The sequence below is a fragment of the Anneissia japonica genome, unplaced genomic scaffold (assembly GCF_011630105.1).
Source record: "Anneissia japonica isolate Jap-2015-1 unplaced genomic scaffold, ASM1163010v1 scaffold6792_len961167_cov158, whole genome shotgun sequence".
Lineage (NCBI taxonomy): Eukaryota > Metazoa > Echinodermata > Crinoidea > Comatulida > Comatulidae > Anneissia > Anneissia japonica.
In genome coordinates, this window is record NW_022701523.1 from 674,724 (window position 1) to 696,472 (window position 21,749).

A 21,749-nucleotide genomic window follows, 5' to 3' on the forward strand; every position below is an offset into this window, starting at 1 on the left:
TATATATAGTATATATAGTATATATACACTCATTTTAACGGTCATTGCATATTAGTAATAATGGTAATTGGCTTAATGTGGTAAATATATCAATACTCTTACATAATTACTTAATACATCTCTGTACCATTCTTAATATTCGTTCAGACATCCACTATTGTATTCTATTTTTATTATTATTATTTTCTTCTATTTTTTTTCTTTCGTATGTATGGGTCACCCATTCTTAGCTGTTCTTTTTTTTATTTTTATTTTTTTCAATATATTTTCTTAGCTTTCTACACAACACTACAATTTGTTTATTATTCTTAATGAAAAATAATAAGTCAAATAATAAATCAATCAATCAATTAGCAAATTAATAAATTTATTAAATAATAAATCAACTGGCCCAGTCAATCATAAAATCCATTCAATCAACCAGTCAACTACTCATTCAATTATTGAATATTTAATTCGCGATGGATCCAATCTCCAATTATCCAATCTCTTTAAATTTTAAGAAAGAAAAATAGATCAGTTAACCAATTAGTCGACTATTAATTAGTCGAAGGCATGTTATACTCACCGACATACCAGGGATGGCGCCAAGATTTAAAAGAAGGGGGGAGGGGGAGGCAAGGTTCCCGACGAAGGGTGAAATTTCCCCGACGAAAGCAAACTGGGCGTGGTCGAGCTTTGATTAAAAGGCTTCGAAAGTGGTGCAGGGGCGAAGCCCCCGAAAATTTTCACAATTTATGGGTTTCAAAGGCTTATTTAATCCATTTTAGAGTCTACTAATATGTAGAAAATACCGACTGGTGGCCCTGCCCCCCCCCCCCGACCCTGCGACTTACCCTTTATATATTACTTACAGTATTCATTGTACACACTATTTTTTCGGAAAAAATACATTTATCTTCATAGATATTATGTTTCCCTTCGGGGAGGCGGAAGGTGACAATGCTGTACCTACCAATGATGATGGAAGTTCTGGGATAATTTATCTTTCAACATTGTTTCCGTTTTTCGATCACAACCATGACTTTCTTTATGTAAGTTTTGTATTTTAGACGTATTTTAGAAACAACCTTGTATACGAATGTATCCGTATATCTTTTATCATACTTGATGTTAAAAATACAATTTGATAAGATGTCTTCAATAAACGACTAATTTAAAGACGGGCACTCAATTCTATGGGGAACGCCACTCCACGACACGCTCACAAACGTTTAAATTCTCACCTACTACAATCAGCAGACGTGCGTCGTCTTGAGCTCACAGGCATCAAAGGTGGACCGCCGTAGGCCTCAGTGAGAAGCCGGCTTAAGATTAGTTCATACTGTGACCAGCAGCCTTTATTGAACACATTTTTTTTTTCAATCACACTGATTAAACTTTAACTTGTGCTTATAGGTCTAAATTTTTTTTTTCAGTACAACACCTACTCTATCAATATATTTTATAGCAACATCCCATTGTGATGGGTTGCTACAGCTGCGAAGTATGTATATAGTCTTTATTTGGTGAAGGTAGTTTGGAGAAGCGGTTTCCATTCTAGTCAGTCAAGCGTTCAAAAAACTCAAAATCACTTTCGGCCAGCCATGCTTAGATAACCCCTGCTTGCATGCATTGTTAATAGGTTATGTGGATTGGTTTGAACAGTGATTCACAGATACAAGAATTGCATGGCATAATATGTTCACTTTATTGTTTATATTATAAATATTAAGGTGAACCCTTACCTAGAAGTTGCTTTAAAACCTTTTTTTCACGGTGAATTGCAGGCCCGTATCCAGCTTTTGAATGGTGGGGTGCGTTTTGCGAGCGCAGGGAGCAACCAGGCTGGGAGCCGCGCAGGGAGCAACCAGGCTGGGGGCCAGGGGGTCGCCCAGGGTACCCGGTCGGTGTCCAGGGGCCGAATGCCCCGGAAAAATCTGCTTTCTTAAGTCCTAGTAGACTAATTTGAAGGCATTTTATCATGTAATCTCTATATGTCCGTGAAAACAGCGATAGGGCCTATCAAAACATTACCAGTGGAGGACACGGAGAAACAAGCAAATTGTTTCCCAAATGAAAAATACTACTGTATAAATTCGTAACCATTAGGAATAAAAATTCAAAATCAATTCTGCTTTTAAATGAATGAAGAAAAGCTTGATATAAAGAGCGGATTAAAAGCGACTGTAAATGAGCTGATTCAAACAACTAGAAGCATTTGAAACAAATTCATCAACAGTTTTATTCTTGGAATCGACAGAAAACATATACAGAGGTATAAGCATAATTATACTGCATGTATACGCTATCTATCCATTGAACCCGTGACGGGGTATACTGTATAAAAGGATCATCATGATACGAGTAACGTTGTACGTTTTAATTGCAACATCACTTACATTTTTTTTTATAAGAGCACATTTTATAAGAAGAATGAGGCTGTCGAAATTGCGGAAAAATTAAGAACAAAATAGGAATAAATTAAGGCTAAGTTAAAATGCCACAAGTGAGGTTTTTATTTTTTAGTAGTAGTAGAAAAACCAACAAACCTTACCATTACCTTATTTGCAGTTGGTGCACACTTACAATACAGTACTGTAATAATACAGTACAGAAATACACTGCTGTAGAATAATAATGTTGTATGTTTAAAAAGTGAGTTAAAATAAGAACAAAATATGAATACTTTGAGCCTGAAATCGGCAAAAAAAATATAAGAACGCTGAGCCTGGACAAAACTGTACTTATTCTCTTATAAAAAAAAAAAGGTGTACTTGCCTAAGTTGTTTTTGCAATCAACTAATACAAGGCTCTTGTTTATCATGTTACACCACCTCGATTCGTCCAGAGATGCACTGATTATTCTCTATGATTTTTTTAAAATGAAAGTTACTAAAAAAATTCTTCTATTGCGGAATTTCAAACGAAAAAAAAAAAAGAAAACTCTAAAAAACTCTTTACAATATTAATGTATCCAAACAGTATACCGTAGGCCTATTTATTGGAATAAAGGTCCCTCTCCCTCCTCGACTAAACGCCAGGCTCCAGAACGTCATTTATAATAAATACGCGCCTTCCTCGAGTCGAAAATCTGTCCAGATTTCCCAATTTCTTTTATTTTATAAATGATTTTCAACTGGCTAAATAATTGTCTTTAATATTAGGCCTATTTCTATTTCTATAGTTCGTGGGTTGACAAAGACAAAGGAAAACATTATTAAAATCAATCTATACCTTCAGGACAACCGTTCATCTTACTTTTGGTTCGCATACTGTTCTTCTAAATCGGGTGGTAGGCATTCATTCCTATCTTCACGGTATTTTTTGTTGACTCAGCCATCCAATGTTTGGCAAGATTTTGCAACAGCTTTTTGCTTTTTAATTTCCTGCTCCTTTCTCCCCATTGTTTAACACGAGCGCGCTCCAGCGTCGAGTATACTCGTCTCAGGGTATTTCTGAGAGCGCTAGGAACGATTATACTTGTCTAACCGGGGTGTCATTCTAGCCTTTTGACTTCATTGCTATACACTGACATATTGGCCGGTAGTTAGGGGAAGATACACCTAGACGATAACGTGCATATAACGTGTGTATGTTTCTTGTGTTATGTTGGTGGCAGTACAAAAGATTGCGCGTGTGGAGTCAACGCTCTAGTATTCTTATTGTAACTCATTTCTACATTCATACAATCTTAATACTGTACTGTTATGTGATTCATTTTATAATAATTCTGGGAACAAGGTCACATTTTTTGGTTATAAATAGTACACAGCCACCCAAGGCAACCCCCCCCCCCCCCCGGATACGGGCCTGCATTGTCTAAAACAAAAGTAGTAAAAATGTACAAAAAACATAATGCTTGCAACCATCACAAAATATGTAATAAGCCGAATGTTTTATTTGAAAAAAAAAATGTTAACAAGCGATGCAACCTATGTTTGCAAGAGAAATATTGTAACATATGTCACCCTGAAATTTGATATATTAATTGAAAAAATAAATATTAGTTGGCGTAACATGTAGGCATAGGCGAAATACCTATCACGATACCAACTCACAAGTATTCTTTAGATATTAATATGCTATCCTACTCATTATACTTAAACAAACTCAATGGTGAATAATAATTATTTGAGCTCTTGCCGATAGAAAAGATTATGTCATTTAAACAGTTCCACACTCCCTAAATAATTATGTTTAATTGAATTTCCTCATGGAACAGGGCTGTAGAGAGATAAAATATTGTTAACCTATTATCAATGTGATTATATATGATCCTTTTCAGCTTATTGTTTCCAATCATGCTTGCATGAAATTCTCATTTTATATTATCTGGCTTTTTCAACCCTCACTCACTCGCCACTGAGGAAGGACTAGTGTTGTCCGAAAGCTCTGGTTCTATTTCTGGCTGTTTACATACGTTTAACTTTTAGCCATTATTTCCCACAGAATTGTTGTTTTTCAGTATTTTGCCTTTTAATATATATATATTCTTTTATAACTTAACCTATTATATATCATTAATAACATTAAATTTGTTTCTGGTAACGGTACAGGTGAATACAAATGGCGTCATATCGTTCTTAACGCAAGTAAGCCAGTTTACCCCTGACCCCTTTCCGCTGGATGGTGATCGGCGAGTGGTAGCTCCATTTTGGGCTGACGTAGACACCAGAGAAGGTGGACAAGTCTACTATAGAGAAGTTCTACGTCAAAACAATGAACAACTGACCGATCGAGCTACAGTCATAGTGAGAAATACCTTTATAGATCAGGATGATTTCACTGCTACTTGGTTATTCATTGCTACCTGGTATAGTGTGTCGTATTACGGTTCTTCTAACTCATTTCCAGTAAGTTTTTTTTTTTTTTTCAAATTGTTTGTATTGTTTTAGTAATAATTTTAAATGAACAAACCTCTGCAAACAAAAATTGAGGCCATGAGTTTGAATTTTTTTACCTTTATTCTTTACATAACTGAAGTCAATATTGAAACGTTTAGAGTATTATTTGTTCCAACATTCAATATAATGACTCAAGTTTCAGTAATGTGGCCGATATTTGTAAATAATCTTCTATTTATGGTCACAGTTACTAAACTTGTTTATATGTAATAATGTATGACTAATACAGCTCATATATTTTACTTTTTAAGAGAAATACTTTTCAGGCGATACTTGTGACAAATGGCCGTCATTCATTTACTTTTTTTCATTATGGAGACATCAATTGGACAACTGGCACGGCAAGTGGTGGTTCTCCGATCACCGGCTTAGGTGGTACGCCAGCGCAGGTATTCAAAAACACAATTGATGCGTTTTTTATGAACGTCTTAATCTATACAGTTTCGCTGACAGTAAATTAACATAATCATAAAAGTCCTATTACCTTTTGTTTATAGGCTTTGTTAACAATTCAGTTGTGGAATTTAGCTACTTACATTCTGAAAATGTTTAAATATTGATACAAATGATAAATATTTGATAAATTGCTGAAATGGTTTATTTTGTTTTAGAGTTTGTTGCTACCTAGTCAAGAGAAAATATAATCAAGAAGGCGTATTTCATTATGCCTTTAAATATTTTATTATTTAAAAAAAAAAAAACTTAAATTATAGTTAAATAAAAACATAATATATAAGTAGAAAACAAAATAATAAAGTATTCTAATTACGAGCAGTAGGCCTACTAGTAGTTTCATCCACACAGGTAGTTCGAGAAAAAACGGATATGGAAAACCTTAAAGAAATCAATTAAATTATTGAATAATCATTTAAATTATTAAATAACTTTCTCTGATTTACAGACGTTTTACAACAAACATTTCCAGCCAATTAAGGGTCTATGCCAAAGCATATAAAAAGGTAACATTCCGTTATTGATAGGGAGATTTTGTCCATTCAATTTTTTATTAGAAATTGATATAATAGAATTACTTTATAATAAAATATGTTACTGTTGATAGGTAGGTTTTAATGCTGGTGATGGACGAAACTTCTATTCAGTGCCTGGATCAAGAAGTGAGTCCATTGTAGATATAGAGACAACAACAAACGTTGGTGTAATTGGACGCTGGGTGTTTCGAATTGACGAAGAGAACGTTGTCGAAGACGGTTGCAAAGATGAAGGTATACAGATATTTAGATCGTGTAGGCCTATTATGAATCAGTATGATAAGCTCTGAATATTTGCCGTTTCTTGTGTAAATTATGCATCGCTTTCTTTATATTCTTTTTTCTTAACTGTCATCACCATAAAAAATATCATCATCGCCGTCCTCGTGTTGTCGTAGTTGTTGTTATTTTTTTATTTTATATTATTATAATTATCATCATTATCGTCATCACCCTTTTTTATGTTTTAGTACTGCCGTTGTTAAATTTATTCATCTTTTCTATTATATTTATAACTTTAGTGACTACCGGAACACTAACAGTTTTTCCATTTTCTGGCTCCATGCTTGGCGGAGATACTATCCTCATCCAAGGTCCGTGCTTTGACCTTCAACACAACATCACCTGTAAGTTTATTGACCATGATACGGGTCCTGAAACTCAAGGTGTGGTTCTCAGCGAACTAAAAGCTAAATGTGTGACGCCCATATTTTACCAGACTGGACGAATCAGGTTTTTTGTGTCGAATGGACAAACATTTGGATTTGAGGGCGTTTTTACCATACGTAAGTGTGCTTGATGCACTTTCGTAAGTTTCTTTTTTTCATAGGGGAAATACGGCTTAGTAAATCAAAGTCATTGTGCTGTGTACTTGCAATGATTACTTTATTTTTCTTTAACCTGATAAACGGTATGAAGTATGTCTTTTTCTATATAGAAGACCAACATGATTAATATAGTTTACAGATTCAGGGGGGTCCCGTATTAAAATCGAAAAAAACACTAAGATATTTTCTTGCAATATAATAATTACACCTTTTAAGCCTGAAATCAAAAACATGTTTATATAGTAAATATTGTGGAAGACAATCTAGATTGATGACCATTCATCTGTCTGATGGTAGTTATATATAATTCTTAAAATTTGAATACTAGAAGAGCTTACAGCATACAACCAAGATCAGATAATGAACAAGACCACAGCTGTGTTTGTACTTTTGCTAGGTAAAATCTTCAAAAATATCCGGTTTTCAAAGTTTAAAATAAGGATTACTTTACATTGTTTATTTTTATAATAATCTTATGTTTTATGGTAAAGTTTGTATCTCTACAAATATTAAAATCTTAACAACATCCACTTGATATTTTGTAGTAGGGAGTTATTTGCTGTTGCAAAAGACACGAAGCAACAATTTTTATTTAATAATACACTAATAACATTATTGATAATTATTTATATATAAAACTTACCTTTCTATTTTAAGTGAACATAGAAGATGCTATAACTCCAGTGAACGTAGAAAATGTTATATTTTCACCATACGTAACTGTATCCTGGGACACATCATTAACACCTTACGAGTTTGTAAATATTGAACTGTTCACTTATTCGGAAAACTGGGAAAATTTAGAGGTCAATTTGAATAGGTCGCTGATAAAAGAAAAAGTGGTTGGAGCTTTAGGTGTGATCCAATTCGAAGCTATGGATATACCTGTAGACTATGATGACCATATCGGAATTGTACGGGTTTCAAAGTGGAACAGCAAGGGCGATTTGTAAGTAAAATATTATTTCATGAATCGTAATAATAACCAAATTTAGTATCAATACAATTATTCTCTTAATAATTGTTGATTCAAGATTCAATACAGATTTATTGTCACATACAAAAGCTTGCAAGAACTTGATTCCTGTGCTTATACAATAAAAAAAAATTTAAAATACATATCACAAAAATATAAATATAAATATTACACAGAGTATTAGTACTAAAAACATAAATAACTCAACTAAATAGAAAGACCAGTGGAATGGACTTTTGGTACAGTTATGGTACCTAATCGAAGACAGGGATTATCTGGAGAATTGATTAGTGTACAACTGACATAATGTGATGTAACGAATCAGCAGAAAAGTAGATGTAGCTAGCTGTTGACAGTGGGCGACAAAGTAGCGGATCTAGGAATTTTAAATAGAGGAACTCAGAGATTGATGTTAGGGTAGCACCTCAATCCCATTACTGTGGGGGCCAATGGTACCTATTTGAATGACTATGGTACCTCTAAATTTTACCTTTCCGAACCACATTTCATCTGTCTGTAAATTTTGATATTTAATCTTATACGAATTGTATCTATTTGTTCATACATTTCACGCCCCGCTGCTGAATGACTCGTTCATGCTTTTATTACTCCAAACATTGATTTCTGTAATCGTATATCTTGTGTGGAACTTCTGCTATCCAATTCATTCTTTACGCTTGGATACGTGGGGTAGTGACGTCATCTGTATGCTGTATGTATTAAATCAAAACATTGGATACCGAATAGAGAGGCTGTAGACCTACTTTAAATTTATGTAAATTATGAGCAGACTTAGCTTGCTAAGTAATTATTTATTTAAGAATATATTTTATAAAAGAATAACTTGACTGACTTAATGTAATATTTTATCGCTGTACATTAAAAAAAAGAAGTTAATTTTCAGCTGTGACTTTAATAAACAGCCAAAGCCAGGGGGTCTGCACAATCCACAATCCTACAATAATGAACCACGGAAATACTTCCAAATGCAGACTGTATTCTATATTTGCAGTCTACACATATGATTATGGTTATGCCTAGCATAATTGGTTAAATTAAATCGTTTATGTTGACCATTAAGACAAATGAATGTCTCAGGGCAACCCCTTTAGGGCAGGACAGGCATACACCGTCGCTGCACACTGTGAAATCACTTCATTTAGGGTGGTGGGTTATTAGGTTTTATGGGCTTTTGAAATGTATTTTCTAGTGTAACGTTCAGAAATATTCTGCCCTGTCATGAAAAAAATAACACTCAACTGACAATTTTTCAAAATGCACCTTTTCAGCGTTTTGCACTTGGGGGACATAACACACCTTGTGATGTATTCAGATTTTTGAAATTATAACGGAAAATAATATGAAATTTAAAAACTAAAATATCACTCAACAAGTCTGTGTTACTTTTGTCAGCAAAGACGCACTCAACGGCAAAATGTTATGAAAGACTTAACTTAACTGGCATTTAATGCCTATGTAATAGTTTATCATGAGAAACCCACTCAACTGCATAGTGCTGCATATTGTTTATCATTGAGAAAGACGATTGTATATAATATCGCTTTCACAATTTAATTTTTATAAAAAATATCTTCATTGGTGCACAATATTGGTATTAAAGAAACATTATCTCATACTTTTTTGGCATTAGTCATACTAGCAAAATATGGATATCGATCCTTTTTTCTGGCAGGGAACCATAATGGAACCAGCTCCCAATATGTATTAATGAGGAAGGTCTTGACGTTTTTTTAAGGACCACCTAAAAAAACTTATTAACTTAATTATTATTATCCTATTTGTATCATTATTTATTAATATTATTATTATTATTATTATTATTATTATTATATTTATTGCATACAGTTCAACATATATTGTTCTTATGCTTAACATTCAATTTTATGTGAAAGACAAAATAGGATGATTTTCTGAAAAAGGAAACTATAAAAAACAATCTATATAAAATATTAAATAGAGAAAGACGATTAAACAGAGAATTCATTGAAGACAAAAAATAAAGAGAGCATTGTCCGAAAATAATGCCAGAAATGCCTACAAATACAATTGCAAAACATTTTTTAAATTATTTTCATTTAAAATATAATCACATTTAAATTTAATTATCTACAATCATAGGCCTAGATTAGACAATCATAAACAGGGTGCTATATTGAGTATGCGTGCTTCTGTATTCTATTCTGTCTCTGCCATCATAGTAAAAAAAAAATAGGCCTAATCATAAATTTACTCACAAAAGTTGATGTAATATCACTTATAATCTTAAATTAATATTATTTAATAATATAACGTGTCTTTATATTCAATAAATACTGTAGTTTAGTTGATTCTTTCATGACAAATGCAGTTGAGTGAGTCTTTCGTGTTTTTCTTACATGTGATTGACCCGGTATGTCATGAAAAAACAATAAATGTGACATATTGGTGACATATTGCATATTATATAGAGTAATTAAAGTTCTACACAATGAACAGTACTTATAAAAGCTCTAAAATCGTGTGAAAACAAGGATTCAATTATTTACGCGTGGAGAGAGCGAAGACAATAACACGTTTTGTTGATTATCTCAGAGAACTTTGTTAAATGCAGTTAGGTGAGTTTTCCATGACAGGGCAGTATTGTATATGGTGCTAGATTTTTCTTTTGACTATGAGTATGACTGCAGCGAGTCTTAAGATTAACTTCTTAAACCCATGTATGTGTGCACAGCAGCAGACAGCAGGCCACCTACTAACCGTACCCACTGGTGTATTGTGAACATTTCTCTTGGTCCCTGGTTGAAGTCTGATCGCTGCTCTGCTTGTATTTCAGCTAGAGAGCTGATGTGCAAGTTACGATAGCGCACACTCTTCGGATTTGACGTTTAAACAGTTGGTCATGTGCGCATTATGGCCCATGTGCACTTTAAAGAACGCACTACACTCTTCGGAAAAGAGTAGGGGTTGTCCCCCAATGTTTACTGCCCATTCACCACTAGAAGGACACCACTGGAAATAAGTCTTCTTTATACTTTCATGTGTTATCCTTCGTGTTAAATCCAATCCAATATCTTGTAACTTGTTACTTGTATTATATATAGCGCATTTATTTTCAGTTACGAAGCGCTGAAGTTCTTTTTTCCCTGGTGATTGGGTCCACATTTTAAGTGTTGCTGCTGGTAATCAGCGCAGGAGCAAGTAACCCCCACCAGGTTCCCATTTATACTCCTGGGTGAAGAGAAGCAATGCAAATAAAGTGCCATGCTCAAGGACACAAGCGAACTGAACAGCGAGGGATTGAAACCCCGACTTCGACGTTGGGAAACCAAACCGTTCCCGCTGCGCCAAACCGCTTCCATCCATATCGTTCATGCTTTTCGATGTATGAAGTCTTAACGCCTTCCGACGAAATTTGAAACATCTTAGTGATTTGGTAAAAGAAATGTTAAAAATACAGAAACAACAATTATGGTTACAACAGATACACTCAGCAATACCAGTCACCGAGCTGCCATCTTGAAAGTGTATTAAATCGAGCGTTAACTGTAACAACGCTAGTGCCGCATACAAATCACGTCACTTATCAGACTCAGAAGGTGGATTGTGACCCTTGTAAAGGCTTCAGAACTCAGTAACACATGTTTTCTGTCTAACTGAACTTTGACACCATATTTCACCTATTTTCAAAGACCATCACTGGCTCCGTTTAAATTTCGAAATTATTCTTCTCTATCATAAAATGCCTGTAATGGACAACCATCCATCTCACGAAAATCGTTACGTTACACAAGAAAGTTGCAATCTTTCAGGTTATCTGCAGGGTCGCCGAGAGTGGACGCTAGCCCCGGGGAATCTTCCCTGCCGGGGTCTAATTGGTTGGGGAATTTGGGCCGCCTGGGGCCCCAGTGGGATCGAGGGGCAGATTCCCCCACCCCCGTCTCGGAAGCTACGGCCTTTTAACGGATTAGAGGACTAATTTTACCAGGTCGTAAAAAATGAAGTACAGAAACGAGAAAAGTAAAATGCTTCCTTTTAATATTCAAACGTGCTGAAAAGATTCAAAACATAGGTATCAACGTTTACAGTGGCGGATACATGAATTTTAAATTAAAGGGCCCCAGAGTAGGACTTCCACAATGGACGGTCTATCTACTTCAGCCTAACCATGGTGGCTGAGATAAAAACATTTATGATTATTGCATCTCTGGATGTCCGGAATTGGCACTTTAGTCTTAAAATTTAGTGGAATTTCCCTTTTTTCTAAATGTTTTGACGTGGGTGCCGGGCCTCTACCCCTCCCCCCATCCCCTCTAAAATCCGCCATTGGTTTAATAAATTAATTCAGTGTTTATTTGGCAATCGATTTTCAATCAGGTATATTCATATTTTGTAACTTGTATGTATATTGACAATGTCTATGGTCCAAGTCTTTTATACTTATTAATTAATAACATAAAAAAAATACTATTTGATACATTGTAAACATAAACTCTGAAGTAGAAGTCATGAAAATATTCATGAAAACGAATTAGAAGCGATTAATTATATTTAGCAATAGATAAACGGTCAGCTTTATTTACAATGAACACATGAATGATACTGGATGAATGCATACGTTTAATAATTGTTATTTATTTTTTTTTACCTAGTTATCGCAGGCCCCTGCTTGCCCTTGTTACCCCGGCCTCCCGGTGCCACTGGTTATATGTTCTTGTTTTGCTGCATATCTGTAACAGAACAGACTTGCTTTTTCTGTTGTCGCTCCAAAAACTCTCATCCACATAAACGTAGATCAACTACTGATACTTTGTGTGTCCTTTTAGTCCATATCTGTGCTAATTTTGCAATAATTGTTTGTCTTTTTCTTTGTTACTTGTTTATTGTATTGCCGTATAAAAAAAAGACCCTGCTGGTAGTTAAAACTACCGTAGTTTGAGTTTCGTTGTGAGTTATGATCATTTATTTAATCAGTCACTCTGTATCTTTAGGTATTTGCCAGGTGTTTGGAGTGAAGTTATGGATTTAGGCTGGTTACATGCGGCTCAGAACATTTTCTATGACTTTCGAAGTGATTCCTGGTGTGCTGATTGGAAGATACTGGAGGACAGCCTAGGCAGCTTTTTAATGAGCACACAAGACTGTCCGTGCACCATCGAGCAGGCGGTAGCCGACATTGGTCGATTCACTTTACACTCAGCGTGTTATCTGCCAAACCATTACTATTACGGTTGTGAGGTTTTTGATTACTATCAATGTGCTCGAGCAAATACACCAAGGTTTGAACCAAATATTTTTATTCATTTTACTATAGAACCTTTTATGTATCAAAAAAGTAGAAAGCAAGAGTTCTATCTAAATACAAAACACGTAAATTAAGTTGCTTCCAATAAGTGGAGTCAAATTCGCTGCGTGTTATCTGTTAGCAATTGCTATTTAAATTGTGCAACTTTTGAATACATTCCCGAGTGTGTTACCTCCAATCAGGCGGTGTGTGAATTCCCTTCAAAGCACCACTGAAACTTGGTAGTGGGGCTAAAGGATTATTAATCTAGTCTCACATCCTTTAAACATTACATTAAATTTGTATTTCTTATCGAAGATATTTTTCTCCCCAACATGGAGACCAATGGGGCAGCCCTGAATACATTTTTTTTCAATATAAATACACTGGTAATGTTTTTATGCAACTTGCACCGTTAGGTTATTATTGTTATAGTATTATAGTTATATTATTATTACTACTAATATTATATTATTATTACTACTATTACTACTATATCATTAATTTTATAATAAAAATTAATAAATTATATAATTACTGATTTTTATGTGCATCTGCTGAAGTTTAGATCTGAACGATAGTTCTAATTATATTTATTTATTCATTTTTTTTTTAATTTATTAATTTATTTATTTATGTTTGGCCATTTAAAATGTTTATTGGAAGTTTTCATTGTTTCTAATAAAATGTGTCTTGTACATTGGTATTTTTTAATGTTTTTTTTTAAATATATTTTGTACATGTGTACAATTTTGTCAACAATGTTTGCACTGTTATTACCATTATTATTGTTTACAGTGAGTCCGGTGGTGGCCTAGAGTGTTGTTACGGGTCTGATGGTGAACTGCTCAACATACAAGATGAACTATATGCTGGGTTTTTTCATCGGCACCATTACAGAGCCATGACCCCACACGGAGTAGCTGGGCAAGTGCCTTACTTGTCCCATTTTGCAGCCGACATTCTACCATTCCGATATTGTTGTTATTATTCGAATCATGTCGAGGATTGCGAACATTTTAAAGAAAGGCGTCCCTCAGATGACTGCACCAGTTACGTGCCGCCGCCAATTGGTAGGCCCAGCTTAAATATAGTTTAGGCCTATGCAAACTAATTGGTTTATAATATTCTTGGCTAGGATTTTAAATAACACCGTTTGCTAATCTGAATGGAATAATATTTATATAAACAGATATGAAAAGTAGAAACAATTAAGTGGTTTCTTAGCTTAACCCCAGAGTCCCATTTTATTTATCTCTAATGAAATTTCACAAATCAGGAATCCTCACCTTTAGACTTTACATATAGAGTACCACAGTCCTGTTGGTTACCGTTCATTGCGTTTGAAAGACTTCATAGGCTGTCTGGAATAGGCATTTTGAAATCTAATATTTTACCATCAAAATGTACTTAAAACACAAACGTTATCGAACACACATTTATCATCAATTAAAATTTACAAAGAAAAACTAAGATACAACATCTTAATAATTACGTTAGAAATTGAGATCAATGGTTTGTCAGTGGTGAAAATGGCGTCCGGTTGAACAATTTTTGCAACGATAGCAGACGTAACACTGTAGTACTCTATGGTGAGGATTTTGGTGATTTAATACTCGGACTCTCATTATTTAACAGATGCTATATTTTATTTGTTATTTTGATAGTACTCTGCTACTCTTGTCTGGGGAATAACATAACCCAACAAATACAGTTCGTTATGTTTATTCTGTCACGACAAGTGTTTCCATTTCTTTTGATTATTTGTATATTATTACTGAGATTATTTTTAAAGAAACTGACTAAATAATTAAAATGAAATGACCATTCATCTATATCAAAAGAAAATTGGAAACTTTTATATATTATTTAAAAGCATAATTCTAAAAGGTTATAAATATACACATCGCCACAAAACGCTGGCGTCATGTTTACCTTAGTTATGCTTCTCTTATACATCTTCATATGATTGTTGTGTTTAAATTTGTGTTTATGGCTGGTATTACTCTTTTAAGGTGGTGGTAATGGTGATCCACATATTCGCACACTAGACGGTACCTCTTATACATTTAATGGGCACGGCGAATACACATTTATCGAAGCCCTCGACAGACAGTTCGTCATGCAGTGCCGGACGGAACAAATCCCAGGTAAACCTTTATCATCACGAGTTCATTTCAAAAAGTGGTCATTCCTAATAGACACATGGAGAACATGCCAATGTCAAGCTATAATCATCAGTTACTTGATTTGATCTTGTATTCACAGCAAGTATATTTCAAACAGAATATTAATGATAATTGCACAATAACCAAAATATGATTAATCTTAGGGTCTTCAATTTTAATATAGGCATAAAGATTGATTGCAATTAACAATCTAATATAATGTTTTGTATAAGTGTATGTGGTTTCCACTAGACGAATTTATTCGCACGACATGAATAGTTTTCTCACGAAAGGATTCGCGATACGACACACATTTTCCGCCCCGTTTTCATTGACGTGTCAACATATCATTTCAACGCATACGTTCATCGATTCGCTTTTGTCGTTGTAGGCTAGCGTATAATGATGAGTTTCACCATAGCCTCAGACTCTATAAATGTTTCACTAAATCTGATTGACTGCTCGTTATTTCGCTTCGCTAGAAGTAGAAATTGTTCTTACTCCAAAATTCGCTGAAGCAACCACCCGCAAGCCGTCGAAATGGTGAACAGTGTTTTTTTTTTTTAAGGATGCAAATGTGAATTTAACCGCGCAGGTCATACTTCTTCGTTGTTTCAAGCAAGGGCGTTTAACTGTACACTTAAAAGTCCTTGCATCAAGCAAATAAATTCGCCTAGTGGATATCTGACTTAAAGCAGTTCACGCACTACGCCGGACTTTCGTCGGCCGACGCGATTCCGGTCCATAGGGAACGTAATCTGACGGATCCGCTCAACAGATCCGTCCAGACTGCCACCAAATATCAGCAGACGCCACCTCGTAGTAAAACGCTCAGGACAAATAGAGATCGTTGGCCGACACCATTGTGTACGAAACAGTGCGTTCTCCCCTTAAGTTAATATTAGCGATTGATTTATTTTTATTACATTATAATGCCTTGATAGTAGGATAGACCACAAACGACCAAAAAAAGGAGCTTGAAAATAACAGCAAATGTAATTATTGCCCTATCACTATAATTATTCATTATTGTTAACTAATTATGTATATTTGTACAATAACAGGAACACGTGCATCTCGTTTTACCGCAATGGCTGCGAAAATCAATGGAACCGATAGTGTTCACATTGGCTTAAGTGAACGACGAGGACTCGATGCTCGCATCAAATCCAATAACGGATGGCAATTAGTAGACTTCGAACATACAGACTACTGGGAGTTTAATGGTAAAAAAAAACATTTATCATAAAAACAACGAGCAGCCACATAAATGCAAATAATGATAATATAAAGTTTAAACGGAACAGTAGAGAAAATCCGATCAAGAATGACAAAACAAACTAAGTATCCACTGAAAAAAATCCCAATATCTGCAGCCGGATCCGTTTCGGCCTTCTAGGCCTCATCAGTGCAGCTAGGGTAAAGATGAAGACCAAACGTTCTGACCAGCTTGAGCAGGGCCTAGGCTAGCCCGACGTTCAACTGCAGCATCGCTAATGAACCGTCAATGCCAAACCAAGACAGTATATAGATACGGCCCAGGTGTGGATGCAAATATTGGAACAAGAGCTATGCGCCTACTTGATTATGGAATGTTATGGGGCGGAAGACTGTTCCAGTAAACACAGAGTATATTTTGTCATTCTTAACGCGTCCTCTACGAGACTCTACCAGACAGCACTAGTCGATGGTCTCATGGACTAATCGGAGATCTAAAGATACAATCTCTACTGTGCATCAATGGCGGCCCGCTGGATCTCAAAAAGAGAGATTCAATAAAAATATATAAATTTAATGGCAAATGGGATAAACCCATAAAAACAACGAGCAGCCACATAAATGCAAATTTTAATTGTCAGCAGATTGCAATGATAATTTACAATCTGAAATTTTAGGATATTTTTTATCCAGAAAACGTATTCCAAAATACTTCTAACGTGTTGACTGCCCGTTTATTTGCATTTAGCTCATAGGCCTATTTACGTTTATTTTTGTTCCTAAAATATGAATAACATTGTGCTGTATTGAAATACTCCAACACAAAATCACAGATAATTTTATTAATTTTTATTAATAGAGAACGAGGATAGCAATTTGCTTTATATTAATGTATGCGTCACTAGGAAATGTACATGGTTTGGCTGTTTGCAAGCTTTATGCAGCAGTGACGTCATAGGTACAGTGAATATATATGTAGGGATTTTATTGAAAACCACATTTTTCAGTTGGTTCGGCCAAGTGATGATGTGTAGGTTTGTCATGAAGAATGCCATGCACCTAACACCTTTGATAAAATGGTTAGTGAAAAACCGCAAAACATATTCTTATCAATTGTAACGTGATATATTTATAACAGTGGTTCCCAATATTTATGTTAAACAATCTTCATTGATGTCCCAGTCAAACTTTAGTCATTGTTGATATTTCAAAAATTATTTTAAGATTATAGATAGGAGATAATTCACCAAAAAAGGCTCTTAATATTTGGCAGTGAGGTGTTAACTTTTTGAGAAATACCAAATTGCAATTGCGGTACTCACTTTGTAAAAATCTTATAAAATTATAAAAAAGAAAAAAATGAGGGAAAATGTAAAATGGAAAGTAGACAAAAAGTATGAGCAAATTTGAAAAAAAAAATTAAATATGGAAAGTAGACAAAAAGTATGAGCAAATTTGAAAAAAAAATAAATAAAAGAAAGAAGGATAGAATGAATTTGGTATATCTTAATCCTACTATCATCATTGGATCTGTGTTGTGTATATAGCACCACCCGCCAGTTAAAGAACTACATATATCATTATGGCAGCTGTAATAAAATAAAAGCAGCATAATGTTGCATTAACATTAACTTTAATTTCTATTTATTCTCAGGAGTATCAGTGTTAAAACTAAACAGTACCAAAGTAAGTTTTACGGTTATTTTCGACGCTGGGATTGCTTTCACTATTGAAGAAACGAATGACATAATGTCAGTGATATTTTTCGGATCTGATTCGATGAAAGGCAGTACGAGAGGGCTTATGGGAACCTGGAATGATAATTCCAGTGATGATTTTTTGACACCTAATGGAGACATCATCAGTGCAAACTCCACAATTAGAGACATACATTTCAATTTCGGACAACTATGTAAGTTACTAAGTTGCACATCAAATTGTTTAATTTATATTTCTAGCAATGGAGAAGAGTAGGCCTACGAAGTGTCATTTATGTAGCCACATGTCAGACAACTAATCTTTTAATAAACCAACTACTTTATATAGCGCCAATCCATAAAAATAAAATGTTCAAATTAAAAGATGGGTGGAGATATCATAACCCTAATCTTAAACAGATCACATGGCGTAGACCTCAGCAAGCAATTTACAGAAGTCTAAATTTTTGGTTATTAACAGAAAACCTTTATATAAAAAAAAATATTAAGTGTTGGTATAAGACCAGCAGTTGGTACAGAACATATAGTATATCTATTAAATTGATAATTGCATCTGCCAAACTGAAGGGACAAGGACTGTGGGAATTTCGAGAAGAAAATTATAGAAAAAAAATTATAAATTAGGCCTATTATAGAAAAAAAAAAGAAATAAAAAAAAATAATGAATGCTCCATCGGAAATCGCTGGGATCATTTGAAAATCAAAATAAAAGAATTCTCACTTGCTTACGGTAGAGAAAAATCACGAAAACTCCACATAGTAACGGAACAATTGAAGATGAGATATATATTTTGAATAAACGTACGGTAATACAACCGGAGGACATTCTAAAATTAAACAACAAACAAAAACAATTAGAGAAATGAGACCAGGGGTGCACAGATCAGGTCTAGAGCAAAATGGATTGAAAATGTGAAAAAAAAAGTCTAGAAAAACATAATAAAACGAAAACACTCAAAAATGGAGAGGTTGTCACAGATCCATTAAAAGCAGGGAAGAGAAATTTAATTTTTATTCTGAGTTATGTGCCAATGAAATTATTTTACAAGATGACATTGATAAATATTTAAATATTTTTTTATAATAAAATCGCAAAATTAAACAATGAACAAAATAATACAACAGTGTGAAGGTCCAATGAAATCAGAAGACAAAACAGCCATTTATAAAATAAATATAGAGAAATCTTGGGCCAAGATGGGATTCCTGTGGGGTTTTATCGAGTGTTCTGTGAAGAACTTGAAACTATCTTAATTGAAGTTTACAAGGAAGCTCACAGCAAAGAGTGCCTTACCTCGTCTCAGTGACAGGGTGATATAATATTTTTATTTAAAAAAGGAGATCAAGATAATTAAAAAAAATAGAGCAAAGAGTAGCGTAAATGATGACGGCTTTATAACTAAATATTTTGAACTAAAGACGGGTGTAAGACAGGGGTGTACGTTATAGCCTTTACTTTTTATTTTAGCAGTTAAAATGTTATCAATTAGTATTCGCAATGACAACGATATTAAGGGAATCACACTACCGTAAAAGAAAATGAGCAATAGGTAGTTTTTGCCGCATGACGTTAACCATAACTTTAACGTTAGTACCCAACATGCAGCACGATAGCTCCGCCCCTTTTGTAAAAAAATCGAAATACGCATGCGCAAACCCGTAACTAACGTACGTTGAGCACATAAAATCCTGAAATTAACGTACTCCGCAACGCAAGATGAATAAATTATGACGCCATCCGTTAACGTTAAGGTTAACGTCGTGCGTCGAAAACTACCTATGTGAATTACGATTAACACAATTTGCAGACGACACTACAATTTTCAGCAATACAATGGAAACTGTTAAATATGCCTTACAGAATATAAATTCATTCTGCAAAAACTTGGGTTTAAAATTAAATTTTATTCAAACAGAGGGGCATTACTAGGAGAACTAAAACACTGCAACAATTTCATACAAAATAGACATTTATTCAAAGATATAAACAAAGGTACTTGTGATATATGTGGGACATAATAAACCAGAAAGTGAAAAAAAAAATTATTTAGTCTAATAAACTCATGAAACTAGAAAATCAACTAAACAATTAGAGAAAACAAATCTCACAATGTTTGGTAATGTAGCGATAATAACAACAGTAGGTCAATCGAAATTACCCGGTACTCTACAATGCTCAAGCTATAAATATACCTGATTGTGAATGTGTAAAGTTGACAACTTAATGTATGATTTTATTTGGAATAAAAGAGAGAAAAGATGAAAGTATAAATTTTGTAAGTAAGTTGTTAAATGCTGAGGGTAACGCCATATGGTGTCAATTACCATTTACTAAAATTTCACTTTTTCTGTTTTTGTATATGTCTAGTTTCGATTTTACGTTGAATAGGGAGTCAAAAATTCAAAATATTCATGATTTTTATCGACATATAGTCTTTTCATAGGCAAAACTTAATACATTTAAACCATTACCATGCAAGTGGGAAGAAATAAAAAACGAAATGATATTCGGCAGTTATTTAATTTCTTTACATGATGGATTCTCTTTACATAAAAAAATTGATAAATTTAACAATATTAGGAATATGTGATATTGTAAACAATGGTCAGCTTTTATCGAGCAAAGAAATAAAAGAAAAACTTAAAAGTTGTCGAACTGGATGGCTGAATACGCAGTCGTGTATGAGGCTATACCACACCCACTGAAACTGGTAATATCGAGGATTGCAGCTAATAATAATTATGCCAGTACAGAAAGCACGCTTGTGTTATCAAAGAAAAAAAACTAAACTAAGGTTATTTACAATCTTATTTTAAAAAGTGTTGAGTCAGTCTGCCACAAATAATGGAAATACATTCTCAAATGTGGAATTATTATTTGGTCTACTGTCTAGAAACAAAAGGTGCTATGGATTACAAAAAATCGACTAGCACAATTTAATTTTAAACTCTTGCACCGAATACTCCCGACGAGCATAAACATTGTACATGTGAAAACTTAAGCAAAGCCAGTTATGTGACATATGCAATGTTTGTGACGATAAATAATATATGTTTATTCGTTGTACTAGAATAACAAAATTTTGAAAAACACTTTGAACGTCTATAGTCAAATATAATTTAAACCGAAGTGTCGAAGTAAACTTAATACTTGGAGTTTCAAATTACAATGAACATAACAAAATTATAAACCATTTATGCACATTAGCAGCCTTTATTATTTAAAATCATGGTTATTAGCTGACACAATACAGGAGAAAACCAAACCGATATAGCAAGTTTTCCTAGTCGAATTAAAAGCTAGAATTAAGGTTTAAAACTATATGAATTCCTTACAATGTATGGAAAAGTGGAAATCAATGATAACAATGTAAAAAATTAGAAACTGTTCTTGGTTATATATTATTATTTTGAACTGGGGAGGGATAAAACAAAAAGAAAATAATTAAAGGAAATGAAAAATGTGTATATAGTGTATAGTATAGCATGTTGATATGTTACCTAGTAATGGTGGTAGAATCGATATTGTGATTCATGAATGATGATGAAAAAAGTACATCACAACAATGTATTGTATTTGTACCTTATTTTAATAAATGACCGATGGGTCTCAAGATTCGAACATTCTTAAATCGTGCAGATGAGGTAGACAACATGGCAATGTTCTTTTTCTAAAAGACTAATCT

At 34.0% G+C, this 21,749-nt stretch overlaps 1 protein-coding gene and 1 long non-coding RNA gene across 3 annotated transcripts in view; one reads left to right on the forward strand and one right to left on the reverse strand.

Moving 5' to 3' along the window:
- Window positions 1–3,418, reverse strand: part of LOC117103584 — a 5,948-nt gene extending 2,530 nt beyond the window's left edge. The window contains exon 1 of the long non-coding RNA XR_004444616.1: window positions 3,217–3,418. This is a non-coding gene — a long non-coding RNA (uncharacterized LOC117103584). The remainder of the gene's footprint in view (window positions 1–3,216) is intronic.
- The window catches only part of LOC117103581 (protein mesh-like), a 34,026-nt gene continuing 13,187 nt past the window's right edge, over window positions 911–21,749 (forward strand). For both annotated transcript variants that reach the window (XM_033244164.1, XM_033244165.1), the window contains exons 1-11: window positions 911–1,034; window positions 4,539–4,835; window positions 5,138–5,275; window positions 5,947–6,109; window positions 6,397–6,660; window positions 7,360–7,651; window positions 12,667–12,954; window positions 13,758–14,032; window positions 14,975–15,109; window positions 16,192–16,353; window positions 18,000–18,257. In XM_033244164.1, the coding sequence (XP_033100055.1) occupies window positions 912–1,034; window positions 4,539–4,835; window positions 5,138–5,275; window positions 5,947–6,109; window positions 6,397–6,660; window positions 7,360–7,651; window positions 12,667–12,954; window positions 13,758–14,032; window positions 14,975–15,109; window positions 16,192–16,353; window positions 18,000–18,257 (2,395 nt within the window). In that variant the 5' untranslated portion in view covers window position 911. The remainder of the gene's footprint in view (window positions 1,035–4,538; window positions 4,836–5,137; window positions 5,276–5,946; window positions 6,110–6,396; window positions 6,661–7,359; window positions 7,652–12,666; window positions 12,955–13,757; window positions 14,033–14,974; window positions 15,110–16,191; window positions 16,354–17,999; window positions 18,258–21,749) is intronic.